The sequence below is a fragment of the Tachysurus fulvidraco genome, chromosome 11 (genome assembly GCF_022655615.1).
Source record: "Tachysurus fulvidraco isolate hzauxx_2018 chromosome 11, HZAU_PFXX_2.0, whole genome shotgun sequence".
NCBI lineage: Eukaryota > Metazoa > Chordata > Actinopteri > Siluriformes > Bagridae > Tachysurus > Tachysurus fulvidraco.
In genome coordinates this window covers 18,040,638-18,054,361 of record NC_062528.1, presented here as the reverse complement: position 1 = coordinate 18,054,361, position 13,724 = coordinate 18,040,638, and the positions used below count along the sequence as shown (strand labels likewise).

At 44.3% G+C, this 13,724-nt stretch overlaps 2 protein-coding genes across 2 annotated transcripts; both read right to left on the bottom strand.

The window, feature by feature from the left end:
• Positions 1-223: 223 nt before the first annotated feature.
• LOC113649443 (olfactory receptor 2AT4-like) lies at positions 224-1,210 on the bottom strand. Its single transcript, XM_027157241.2, has one exon. It carries the CDS (start codon positions 1,208-1,210, stop codon positions 224-226), a length of 987 nt encoding a protein of 328 aa, XP_027013042.2.
• An 8,677-nt stretch (positions 1,211-9,887) lies between these two features.
• LOC113649442 (olfactory receptor 2AT4-like) lies at positions 9,888-11,124 on the bottom strand. Its single transcript, XM_027157240.2, has 2 exons — positions 11,007-11,124; positions 9,888-10,891 (listed from the first exon to the last, which is right to left on the bottom strand). The coding sequence occupies exons 1-2, from the start codon at positions 11,122-11,124 to the stop codon at positions 9,888-9,890; spliced, it is 1,122 nt and encodes a 373-aa protein (XP_027013041.2).
• Between the last annotated feature and the right edge of the window lie 2,600 nt (positions 11,125-13,724).

Here is a 13,724-nt window from a genome sequence, read left to right as displayed (position 1 = left end):
TGATATTGTTATTTGGCTGTGAAAATTATATTGTAATCCATCCATTCAGTTTCAATTTAATACAAAACATGTCATAAATGATTAACATTATGACTGATTAATCAGTTCCAACTAATAGCATTTCTTGTGTATTGTGTTTAAAAAATAGAAGACTTATATGTCATATGTGAGTGATCAATTATACATAAAATGTATAATATATTTGAGTAAGATGAAATTTTCTTTAAGGTAAAATTGTTTTTCCATTTACCCTCAACTGCCTTTGCTTCAATTTCCTCATTATTGCGTCTTTAATTTCTTTGGTCCTAAAGCAGTAAATGAGAGGATTAATGAGGGCAGGGAAAAGACTGTACATCAATATCATTGCAATATTGAGGTTGGTTTCAAAACGAAATCCAATAGCAAATGCCATATACAAAAAACTTCTGGGGAGATAGTACAGACAGATGATTAAGAGCTGTGGAGTACATGTTAAAAAAGTTTTATATCGTCCCTCTTTACTTGCGATTTTCATGACTGAAATAATGATGGCCACATAAGAGAATATGATATAAAATAAAGGACCCCATAGTACAGCCATAGCAACAGAAGTAGTGGTGACACTCAATGCTGTTATGTCTGCACATGCCAGGCTAATTACTGAAATATAGTCACAGTAGCAGTGACGTATAATATTTGGGCCACAGTAAGGCACACTAAGGGCTAATGAAACAGTTCCAGCAAGAATGAGGGAGGTGACTATCCAAAACACTGAACAAAGAATCACAATACTGGTGTTCCTAATCAAAACTGGATATCTTAAAGGGTTACATATGGCAACAAATCGATCAAGGGCCATTAATGCCATAAGAAATGAGGTGCAAGTCCCAAAATAATGAACAAGATACATTTGTGCAGTACAACTATTAAATGACATGATATCAGACATCCAGTACTTAGCAATGATTCTGGGCAGAGTTGTAGTTCCAAATCCAAGATCTGATATTGCAAGATTACAGAAGATGATGTATGTTGGCTTCTGAAGACTTCTTTCACATGCCACAAATACAAGAATGAAAATGTTCCCAGATGCCAGCATCAGATAAATAAAGAGGAAAAAGGTTCCTAACAATCCATAATACTCAGCAGGAATTCCTATAAATCCTTGTAGGATAAACTCAGGTATGTTGGTGGTTCTGTTTTTGTACATCGTGTCAGAATAGGTAGCCATCTGTTAAAAAAGACCATAATTACAATATATTGTGCATAGGTATAGGTAAAGAATATTTTTGGGTTAAAATAAATATTTCATTAAATGAAATCATTTATGCATATTTATAATATACAAAATGCAATACCACTGTATCAACAGCATTAGGATCATACCTTCCATAAATTTTGATCCTGGCTCTTACGAAGCTGTCCACAGACTAAGGGAGGAAGACTTGACTGTTGGTATTTTATTGACTTACTGTTGAGACATTGAGCACGTTTGTACGTAAGCATTATCATCTGATCACACCCTTAGAGAATTTATACTCCTGATTTATTCAGACTGCATTACTGCTTGATTTGGAACAAAAATATTTCCATATAGCAGTGTATGTTACAGGCAACTTTGCTTTAAAATATACATTTCTCAAAATGTTCCATTAATGTAGATTTTTTTTACAGCTTTACATACTGTATTTAAGCTATAATTTTATGATGTTCTACAGATATCTTGTATGTAATATATTCTGGGCCTTTTTTTCTAAGACTATAATCAAATGTTATACATTGATGTTGAAGAGGGATTTCTTCAAAGCAAATTTTAAAACACTTCGTCTGAAGATTTATGTACATTTTCAGGATGATACTGGGCTTGTGTGTTGATGGGGTGTGAGTGTAGAGGAATTCCTTCTAAAACATAGTCACATTTGTACACATCCATCCATCCATCCATCCATTTTCTACCGCTTATCCGGGGCCGGGTCGCGGGGGCAGCAGTCTAAGCAGGGATGCCCAGGCTTCCCTCTCCCCAGACACTTCCTCCAGCTCTTCCGGGGGAATACCGAGGCGTTCCCAGGCCAGCCGAGAGACATAGTCCCTCCAGCGTGTCCTAGGTCTTCCCCGGAGCCTCCTTCCGGTTGGACATGCCAGGAGGCATCCGAAACAGATGCCCGAGCCACCTCAGCTGACCCCTCTCAATGTGGAGGAGCAGCGGCTCTACTCTGAGCTCCTCCCGGGTGACTGACCTCCTCACCCTATCTCTAAGGGTGCGCCCAGCCACCCTGCGGAGGAAACTCATTTCGGCCGCTTGTATCCGGGATCTTGTCCTTTCGGTCATGACCCAAAGCTCATGGCCATAGGTGAGGGTAGGAACGTAGATCGACTGGTAAATAGAGAGCTTCGCCTTGCGGCTCAGCTCTTTCTTCACCACAACAGATCGTTATATCGACCGCATCACTGCAGAAGATACACCGATCCGCCTGTCGATCTCCCGCTCCATCCTTCCCTCACTCGTGAACGGGACCCCAAGATACTTAAACTCCTCCACTTGAGGCAGGAACTCTCCACCAACCTGAAGAGGGCAAGCCACCCTTTTCTGGCTGAGAACCATGGCCTCGGACTTGGAGGTGCTGATTCTCATCCCCGCCGCTTCACACTCGGCTGCAAACCGTCCCAGTGCATGCTGAAGGTCCTGATTTGAAGAAGCCACCAGGACAACATCATCTGCAAAAAGCAGAGACGAAATCCTGTGGTCCCCAAACCTGACTCCCTCCGGCCCCCGACTGCGCCTAGAAATCCTGTCCATATAAATAATGAACAGGACCGGTGACAAAGGGCAGCCCTGCTGGAGTCCAACATGCACCGGGAACAAGTCTGACTTACACCCGGCAATGCGAACCAAACTCCTGCTCCGGTCATATAGGGACCGGACAGCCCTTAACAGAGGGCCCCGGACCCCATACTCCCAGAGCACCCCCCACAGGTCATCACGAGGGACACAGTCAAATGCCTTCTCCAGATCCACAAAACACATGTGGACTGGTTGGGCAATCTCCCATGAACCCTCCAGCAACCTGGTGAGGGTATAGAGATGGTCCAGTGTTCCACGACCAGGACGAAACCCGCATTGTTCCTCCTGAATCCAAGGTTTGACTATCGGCCGAATTCTCCTTTCCAGTACCCTGGCATAGACTTTTCCGGGGAGGCTGATGAGTGTGATCCCCCTATAGTTGGAACACACCCTCCGGTCCCCCTTCTTAAACAGAGGGACCACCACCCGAGTCTGCCAGTCCAGAGGCACTGTCCCCAACCGCCACGCGATGTTGCAGAGGCGTGTCAGCCAAGACAGCCCCACAACATCCAGAGACTTAAGGTACTCAGGGCGGATCTCATCCACCCCCGGTGCCTTGCCACTGAGGAGCTTCTCAACTACCTCAGTGACCTCAGCTTGGAGGATCGACGAGTCCACAACCGAGCCCTCCGCCTCTGCTTCCTCAGTGGAAGACATGTTGGTGGGGTTGAGGAGATCCTCGAAGTACTCCTTCCACCGTCCGAGGATGTCACCAGTCGAAGTCAGCAGATTCTCACTCCCACTGTAAACAGTGTGAGCAGGGCACTGCTTCCCCCTCCTGAGATGCCGGACGGTTTGCCAGAATTTCTTCGAGGCCAACCGATAGTCCTTCTCCATGGCCTCACCGAACTCCTCCCAGACCCGAGTTTTTGCCTCTGCAACCACCCGGGCTGAAGCTCGCTTGGCCCTCCGGTAACTATCAGCTGCCTCCGGAGTCCCCCGAGCCAACCAGGCTCGATAGGACTCCTTCTTCAGCTTGACAGCATCCCTTACTTCCGGTGTTCACCACCGGGTTCGGGGATTGCCGCCACGACAGGCACCGGAGACCTTACGGCCACAGCTCTGTGCGGCTGCATCAACAATGGAGGTGGAGAACATGGTCCACTCAGACTCAATGTCTCCAACCTCCCTCGGGATCTGGTTGAAGCTCTGACGGAGGTGAGAGTTGAAGATCTCTCTGACAGGAGACACATAATTTTTTATTTTTTTTAAAAACAATGTTAAAATATTTTTTTGTCAGGAAGTGAGGTAATATCTAATCATCTTTTGCGTAAAGAGAGAACAAAAAAAATGTTATTTCTTTCTTTTTGAATTTTGCTACCAAAAAGACACTCACTCTCAAGCAAGAGTACACAGCGGAGAGCCAGGCTCAGCAGTGGAACGGAGGTAAAATGGAGACGATTCGGGCGGAACTATTGTACTGTTTCTTTATGCTATTTTTTCAGATTCCAATTGATAAGAAAGGAAACCTCTTGATGCTGCTGAGCTCTAGCCACGCTCCTGGGGAAAAAAGGGCCACCTACTAACCCTCACCACTGCTGGATGGGCTGCCTAATCTAGACTCCAAACTATTGCACTGCTTCTTTTGCTGAGATTAGCCCCCAGCACCAAATAAACAACCTGTTGCGAATCATTTGACGATGGCTCCTGTATGACCATCTATTGGCTAAAGAAGTTGCTGAAAAGGTGGCCATGGACCGTTTCCTGTTGGTGCTGACAACCAAGGAGCAAAAATCCGTTTGAATGGAAAGGGAAAACAACCCTAAGGAGTTCCTAAATGCCCATAAATGTGCCGCCACCACCACCCTGGAGATCGTCCGTGACACCTGGCGGGACTTCCAGCCAATTTCTTGCTGTCCCTAGCCCTAAGCGCAACAGGCATTCAAGCTGGTCAGGGAGAGGAGGAAATGGGAAAGCTGCCCCGTCCCAGGACCGAATGACAATCCCATGCCCACTAAGCTGGAGTACACGCTGCCACCTAGTGGCCACAAACAGTTTCTCGCTGGATTTGGGTTGCATACAGCCACTCAAAGTGGAGATCAGTGGCCATACTTTGTCTGCTCTCCTAGATTCCAGCAGGAATTCCAGTAATTTTGTGGTCTTGTATTGTAACAGTTATCCTGTTACATTTTAATTTTCCATCCTGTTCTAAAGAGGGCAACAAAGAGAGAAATTATTTTAAGTTATCTGGCAGAATAGATGAGGGAGAGAGGGGGAAGCATGGTGAATTTTGAGCACCTTTTGATGTACCCCAGCAAGATGTTAATCTCAAGTGTTTGAAAGTTTGCAGAGAAGCTCACAGGGAGCTGATTTCTACTTCTTTCCTGGTTTGGAATATGAAAAGGGAATTTATTTTTGGTTCTGGGATCTTAATAGCTTGCTGGGACTTTTTCAAGACTGGGACTCTTGCAACAATCAGATAAAAACTTTGCTTCTATGTCCATTTCTCGTGCCGCAGTCTGAATGGTTTGGTATACTTCCCATACTACAATCTGTCTGTAATTGTTGAAATTTGTTGCAAGTTGTAATGAGTCTGTCTGTATTTTCCCTGTTTCTGTCTGCTGTCTTGCCCTGCTGTTGATTGTTTGCTCCACCCACTTGTTTGCTACCATGGACACTAATTGTACTCAATATTTCCCTCAGGTGTGTTGTCTTAGTCTCTCATTGTCTCTGCTTTGTGATTGGTTCCTGTCTAATATATATACACTGTTTGTTCACTTCCCTGTTGCGAGTCGTATGTGTTTCTGTTTCCTGTCAGCCTGGTGTTCTGCTAGTCTTGCCTACCTGTTTGTGTTCCTGTGTCTTGTTTTGTTTATTAAATGGTTAACTGCAATTGGATCCTCACTTGTCTTTGCCTCACCATGACAAAAGTAATTGGATTTGTTATTCATAATACTGCATTGAGTTTCCTTAATGTGGCAATTGTTACTGTGTTATCATCCATCCATCCATTTTCTACCGCTTATCCGGGGCGGATCGTGGGGACAGCAGTCTAAGCAGGGACGCCCAGACTTCCCTCTCCCCAGACACTTCCTCCAGCTCTTCCGGGGGAATACCAAGGCGTTCCCAGGCTAGCCGAGAGACATAGTCCCTCCAGCGTTTCCTAGGTCTTCCCTGGGGCCTCCTCACGGTTGGACATGTCCGGAACACCTCCCATGTGTTATCATTCAGTGATTCAATATATACTCATTGTTTTCACTTCCTTATGGGCACTCATAGTTATTTTCAACACAATCTACTCGAAAAAAGCAAATCTCCCTTTTATGTAGCATATTGTCTGGAACGAAGACGAGACCGTTACATAGTGGTGGCCCATATGGGGCTTTGCCTTTGTAGGTTTGTTGTTTATTTAAAGAGTCCTTGCTGCCATGACTGACCTCTGTTCTGGTGTAGGGGTGAGTCTGAGCTTCATTCAAATTTTACCGCCGGACCATTTGTTACCAGAAGAGAGTCTGTTAGAGAACTCATTACTACATTCAGTAACCTCTATATTAGTAATTTATTTGTGGACAATGGTGGACACCACATATTCAGGTGTGTCCCCACCCCCAGATAACCCATTGTCTTCTGTGTTTCCGACAGGCTGCCCAGGAAAGGAGCTTTGGGAGGAAACAGAAATTGGATGCTCGAGTCAGGTGTTACTGGTAGAAGTGGAGATGGCAGACCCCCCTCCATACACTACCATCTTGCTACTTCCTGGTAAAGGACGGCCTATTGTATCACCACACAGAAGGCAGCCCTGTGACCTGCTGGTCATACAACAACCCCACACACCCTTTCTCCTGCACCTGGCCAATATACACCCACTGGGGGGACAACTAGGCCCGAAAAACACACTGGAAAAGCTGCAGGACCGTCGATTTTGTCCAGGATATGCAGGCATGCACCTTGAGGCATCCCAACAGGCCCAGCAATGGACATACAACTGGCTGGCCCAGCCCAGAGCTTTCCGGCCCGGCAAACAGGTCATGTTACTGGTCCCCAATGCTGCCTGCAAAGTCCTGGCAAAGTGGCAGGTCCTGTACACAGTCTATGAGAGGGTGGGACCTGTGAACTACAGGCTGCAAAAGCCAGGTATGTGCACACACAAATCTATAACATTAACATTTTGAAAAAGTGGATTGCCCCTGGACCTGCTGTGTCTGTGTTTGCTTCTCCTGTTACAGATCCCCAAGAGGGTGCACTGGTGGAGAGGGGACATGATCTCACCCCAGGCCAACGGCATGACCTTCTGGAATTCATGGACCAATTCACAGACATCTTTACATCCAATGGTCACTGGCAGTATTGGATTCTTCCTTTTGGCCTGCATGGGGTACCTGCTGCCTTTTAGCACCTCATGAACATCGTCCTCCGACCCTTTCATACCTTTGCAGTAACCTACTTGAATGATGTTGTCATTTACTCTTTCACATGGTCAGACCACCTGTTCCATCCGGGGGAGGTTCTGAGAGCCCTCTGGAAGGCCGGGCTAATGGCAGATGTGACTTAGAAGGGACAGCCAGAACAGGTGCAGTGGGCGGACAACACTGAGCAGGTGTTCCTCCACCTCAAAAAGGCCCTTACCTCCCACCCCATGTTCAGGATCCCTGAATTCAACCTTCCTCTCATCCTACCAACTGATCCTTTGGAGACCGGGCTATCCGCTGTGCTCTCAAAAGAGTTCAAAGGGGACAAGCACCGGGTCTTCTTCATCTTCAGGAAGCTGACCCCGCCGAGAAGAAATATGTGGCAGTAAAATGGGAAGCTCTTGCAATAAAGTGGGCCGTTGAGGACCTGCGCTACTACCTGGCAGGGTGGCACTTTGCACTAGTGACGGATCATGCCCCATTACTGTGGATGGCCAAAGAAAAGGACACCAAGCCTGGGTAACTTGATGGTTTCTCTCTTTGCAAGACTTTTTGTTTCAGGTTCAGCACAGAGCCAACATAGAAATTACGACAGCCCCTCACAATGCTAGAACTGCAAGGTGGGGGCTAAGAGCTAATGGGGGGCCTGTGAATGAAATGAAATAAAAGCCACTCTTTGCCATAGAAATCCCTCCTTCAGAGGAAGGCGACGAATGGAAGAGATTGCTCAGAACCAATGTCAGCTGAATCAGAGTGCAAAGCGGGGTGGCAAAACTCCCGTCAAAAAGTCCACCTGCTCAACCCCACCGCTGCTGGTTGGACTGTCTCATTTCCTTAGGCCTGAAGGCCTCACTAAAATGCCTTAAGTAAATTTCAACCTATTGCACTGCTTACTTTGATAAGAAGATAAAAATAAATTCACTTTGATTGTTTTCTTGTGCTCACAACTACCGCCTATATGCTATTCTTCCGGGTTCTCCTGTTAAGGATCTAACAGTAAACAAAATGTACAGTGCTGAGGGTTGCTTGCATTTAGTATAACGGTAGTGGAGACTAGTCCTGACACAGAAATGGCTCAGTATTAAGATGCATAAAAACACATATACAGTAGGTGATTTCCTACCTTATTATTAATTAATAGTAGTCATGCACTATACTATATTGTTGAACTTTGACTGATTAAAAAAATTGCTGGCCGTGACACTGCAGGTCTTCTGTCACCATATATGTAATGTGTCTGTCTGTGTTTTCCCCTTGTTTCTGTCTGCCGTCTCTCCCTGATTTTAATTGTTTTGCTCCGCCCACTCATTGCTCACCATGGACACTAATCACATTCCAGCTCTTCCCCAGGTGTCTTGTCTTTGTCTCTAATCATCTCTGCTCTGTTATTGGCTCCTGTCCACTATATCTACTCTGTCTGTTCACTTCCCTGGTGTTGGTCGTTGTAGGTGTTTGGTTCATGTTGTTCTCTGTTCCTGTTCCGTGTCCTGATCTGTTTTGCCTGCCTGTATGTTTGTTTCTTGCTTTTGTCCAGTAAAGTCCTATCTGCATTTGGATCCTCTCTTGCCTTTTGTTTCACCGTGTCACATCGTGACAATATAGGGTCAGAGTACCAATTAATTCAAAGAACAAGATGACTTCCTTAATAGGCCATTATAATTATTCTGTACTGTTTTGTAGTTGGGCAAGGCTTGAATGGCTACAATGAAAATGAGTGCTTCCAGTCATAGATTTTTATTTTCATTGGTTTGGCAAATAGATACATGCAAGAAAATAGTTTCACATGATGTTATTTGACATAAAATTAACTGTACATTTTCAGTTTAATGTTATTTAGCTGAACCTAAACATGTAATCTATCAGAAACTATAAAACTATATAGCATTTTAAATTTAGAATAAAAGTGAACTATTTACAATCCTCCTTTCTCACAAATTCCACTTTTATACAAATATAATAAACATTTTCACAGAATAATGAAAGTAAAAACATGAATAATTAAACTAATCATATTATTTGGCAGCGGACCAGAAAAAATGCACTTAAAAAAAACATGCTGTGATTTGATTAAAATAAACCTCAGACCTCGATTTTTGAGAGAAGCAGTGGATCTGGAAATCTCAGACATTTATTATAATTGTAGACATTAGTTAATTGTTTGTAAAAGTACTACATCAGTTAATTAATTTATTAATTAAAAAAGGTTTGGTTTTGGGCTTGGCACTGGCAGAAAAAATATGCACAGCTGGTAATATTATTATGATTATTATTATTATTATTATTATTATTATTATTATTATTATTATTATTATTATTATTATTATTTCATTAAATCAGAATAATAAAATTTAATTACATTTAATGATTTAATAATGAAATATACTCAACCAATCACCTTGTACATTGTAATCATAAATTTAATTAAAGCTGAATATAGAATCTAAATATATAGCAACTAAATATACTTAAAAATACCAAAATTAATTAAAAACAAACAAAGAAAAAACAAGCAAACAAAAAAAAAACACTGATGTAATGAATAAGTTGCTCATGACCCATTTACAAACAAATAGAGCCACAAAGGTATGAGCCTCAGCACATTTTCCTGTATATTATATTTAAGAAATCTAACATTAATAGCAATGGCAGGTTAAGATGTATATGTTACGACTCATCAATTACCTATGAAATGCTTTGGATAGTAATCAGAATTTTATTTAAGTTAAAATTGTTTTTCCATTTACTCTCAACTGCCTTTGCTTAAATTTCTTCATTAATGTGTCCTTGATTTCTTTGGTCCTAAAGCAGTATATGAGTGGATTGATGAGGGCAGGGAAAAGACTGTACATCATTACCAATGCAATATTGAGGTTTGCTTCGAAATGATATCCAACAGCAAATGCCATATATACAATACTTCTGGGGAGATAGTACAGACAGATGATTAACAGCTGTGGAGTACATGTTAAAAAAGTTTTATATCGTCCCTCTTTACTTGAGATTTTCATGACTGAAATAATAATGGCCACATAAGAAAATATGACATAAAATAAAGGACCCCACAGTACTGTCATAGCAATGGAAGTACTAATTGGTTTTGTTGGTGTTATGTCTGCACATGCTAGGCTAATTACTGAAATGTAGTCACAGTAGCAGTGACGTATAATATTTGGGCCACAGTAAGGCACACTAAGGGCTAATGAAGTAGTCCCACCAAGAATGAATAGACTTACTATCCAAAGCACTAAACAAAGAATCACAATACTTGAGTTCTTAATCAAAACTGGATATCTCAATGGGTTACATATAGCAACAAACCGATCAAGGGCCATTAATGCCATAAGAAATGAACTGCAAGTCCCAAAATAATGAACAAGATACAATTGAGTGATACAACTATTAAATGAGATGATATCAGACATCCAGTACTTAGCAATAACTCTGGGCAGAGTTGTAGTTCCAAATCCAAGATCTGATATTGCAAGATTACAGAAGATGATGTATGTTGGCTTCTGAAGACTCCTTTCACATGCCACAAATACAAGGATGAAAATGTTCCCAGATGCCAGCAACAGGTAAATAAAAAGGAAAAAGGCTCCTAACAATCCATAATATTCTGCAGAAATTCCTGTAAATCCTTGTAGGATAAACTCATGTATATTTGTTGTTCTGTTTTTGTACATCATTTCAGTAGAGGTAATCACCTGACAAAAAGAGCATACTTTCAAGTTAAACAACTTTTTTGATTTAAAAAATAAATGTTTCATTCAATCATGTATGTATTTTAAAATATACAAAATGCAATAATCACTGTATCCACTGAACTTGAATCATACCTTCCCTAAATTTTGATTCAGGCTCTTGCAAAGCTGCAAATAGACTAAGGGAGGAAGACTTGTCTTGGGCTTTTAACGAGACACTGTTAAGATTTTGAGCATGTTTTGACGTAATCATTTACATCTGATCAAACCCTTAGAGAATGTATACACTCATACTCTATTCCAGCCTGCATGACTGCAAGATATTCAATCCAGTCCAATGATTTACCACTACTACATTTCTATTAAAAAAATCTGCATTCTTATTATTAACAAAACAACTATTTTTTATATATCTATAGCAGGGTAAACATTGCTTTAAAATGTAAATTTAAACATTTCTTCAATGCAGTTTTTTTTGACAGCTCGAGATATTTAAGCTATTATTTCAGGATGTTTTAGAAGATACAGTATATTGTATGTAATATATTCCAAATAGATATAAGATAAGATTAGAGATATACCTTTATTTGTTCTACAATGGGGAAATTTCTCTGTTACACCAGCAAAGATAAAGAAATACAAATATCTAAAAAGAATAGAGACATAGAATAGTATACAGTATATACACAATGTATAAATACAGAGAAGAAAAAAAGAGACCACAAGTAAGTAGTTACACTAACAGACATATTGCACACAGGTAATATTGCACAATTTCCCAAATTTCTCTTATTGCACGTGTTATTTAAAATACTTTATTGTTATTATTTCAGTTAAACAGTAATCCAATGTGTAATTATGGTGACTGATTCACTGGGAGCAGCTTTGATTGTAAAGTCTAATAGCAGCAGGGAGAAAAGACCCGCTGTAACTGTATCGAAAGTTTTGCTACCATCCTCCCTTCTCTCACCTCCTGTACAGTGTCCAGAGGAATCCCCAGGACTTCCTGATCAGCTTGTCCAGTCTCTTCTTTTCTGCAGTGGAGATGATGCTGCACTAGCATACCACACCATAGAATCACTTCCCTGATGCTAGTCATTTCAATGTTCCTGTTTCCTGTCAGCTCTGTGTTCGGTTTTGCTTTGCCTGCCTGTTTGTGTACCTGTTTTCTTGTTTTTGGTCATTAAATCTCGTTACTGCATTTGGATCCTTATTCGCCTTTGTCTAACCATGACAGAACGACTAGCCACAAATGGATCCAGCAGAAATCCTGCTTTGCCTATGTCAGGAGCATTCCCCAGTTGAGGAATAGGCTGAGGTATTCGTGGACCTGTGTAACCAGGTCAACTTTGGAGAGAAGGCTCTAAAGGACATCTTCAGGCATGGACTAGAGAACAACCTGCGCTACTTAATGCCGACTAGCCGAGAGATAGGATCGTTGTCGGATTTCGTCAACTTGGCGTTGCTCCTGGGTGGGTCCTCGGTAACCATGGACAGTGGAGAGACGGAAGCCGGCCTTAAATATTTTTTGAGGGGTGACAGCAAGCATCGGGGTCCGTGGGCTACGGAGAGGAACCAGCCACGGACGGCTGAATGCCCTACAGTGCCTCCGTCCAGCCAAGTCCCGTGCACACCTGTGACCGAGCCGATTCACATGGCTACCGTACTGGCAAGCTCGGCTGAGGCCCGTGCGAACTGACCGGGTCGTGAGAACCAGAGGAGATGACCGGGTCGTCGGAACCAACCGAACCAGCCAGGTCGCTGGAACCAATCGGACCGAACGGGTCACCGGAACCAGCTGGGTCGCCGGAACCAGCCGGGTCGCCGGAACCAACCAGACCGACCGGGTCGCCGGAGACAGTTGGGTTGTTCGAAACCAACCGGGTTGCTAGAACCAGCTGGACCGACCGGGTCGCCGGAAACAGCCAGGACGCCGAAACCAGCCGGAACCGACCGGTCGCTGGAACCAGCCGGGACACCGGAACCAGCCAGACTGACCATGTCGCCGGGACCAACAGGGTCGCCAGAACCAGCCGGGTGGTCAGAACCAGATGGGCCAACCGGGTCGACGGAACCGGCCGGGTCGACAGAACCAGCCAAACCGACCGGGTCGACGGAACTAGCCGAACCGATTAGGGGTCGACGGAACCATCCGGACCGACCAGGTCGACGGAACCAGCCGGACTGACCGGGTCGACGGAACCAGCTGGGTCGACGGAACCAGCCAAACCAGCTGGGTCGACCGAAATGACTGAGTCGGATAACGCAGTCGACATGGTTACACCCAAGCTCCCTGAACTCTCTGCCTGGTCTGAACCAACCAATTTTCCTGTTTTATCTGTCCTGTGTTTCGTTTCGCTGGATTTGCCAGCCCCTCTACCTCCTGTCCCTGTTTACAGGCTCAGAGCACCCCCCAGCATCACCATGGGTTGCAATCACGGCCAGCTCACTGATCGCATCAGCAGCCCTGCCCTGGTCTACCAGCCCTGCTCGGGTCTCTGGCCCCGTCTGTGACACCGCCCTGGTCTCCGGCCCTGCTCTGGTCTCTGGCTCCGCCTCCAGCACCACCCTGGCCGCCAACTCCGCTTTGGTCCCTGGCTCGACCTGCGGCACCGCCCTGGCCTCCGACACTGCTTTGGTCTCGGGCTCCGCCTCCAGCACCACCCTGGCCGCCAACTCCGTTATGGTCCCTGGCTCGGCCTGCGGCACCACCCTGGTCTCCAGTCCTGCTCTGGTCTCTGTCTCCACCTGCAGCCCCGACCTTGCCTCCTGCTCTCCCGGCTCCACCCTGGCCTCGTGTTATGCCAGCTCCGCCCAGGCCTCCTGCTTTGCCGGCGTGGCCCTGGCGTCCTG

What these genes read in the sequence shown, in the direction of transcription:
- LOC113649443 (XM_027157241.2), bottom strand. Translation starts at nt 1,210, where the DNA reads ATGGCTACCTATTCTGACACGATGTACAAAAACAGAACCACCAACATA.
- LOC113649442 (XM_027157240.2), bottom strand. Translation starts at nt 11,124, where the DNA reads ATGATTACGTCAAAACATGCTCAAAATCTTAACAGTGTCTCGTTAAAA. An exon ending in TGAATCAAAATTTAGGGAAG is followed by an intron (nt 10,892 to 11,006) that starts GTATGATTCAAG and finishes TTAACTTGAAAG; the next exon opens with TATGCTCTTTTTGTCAGGTG.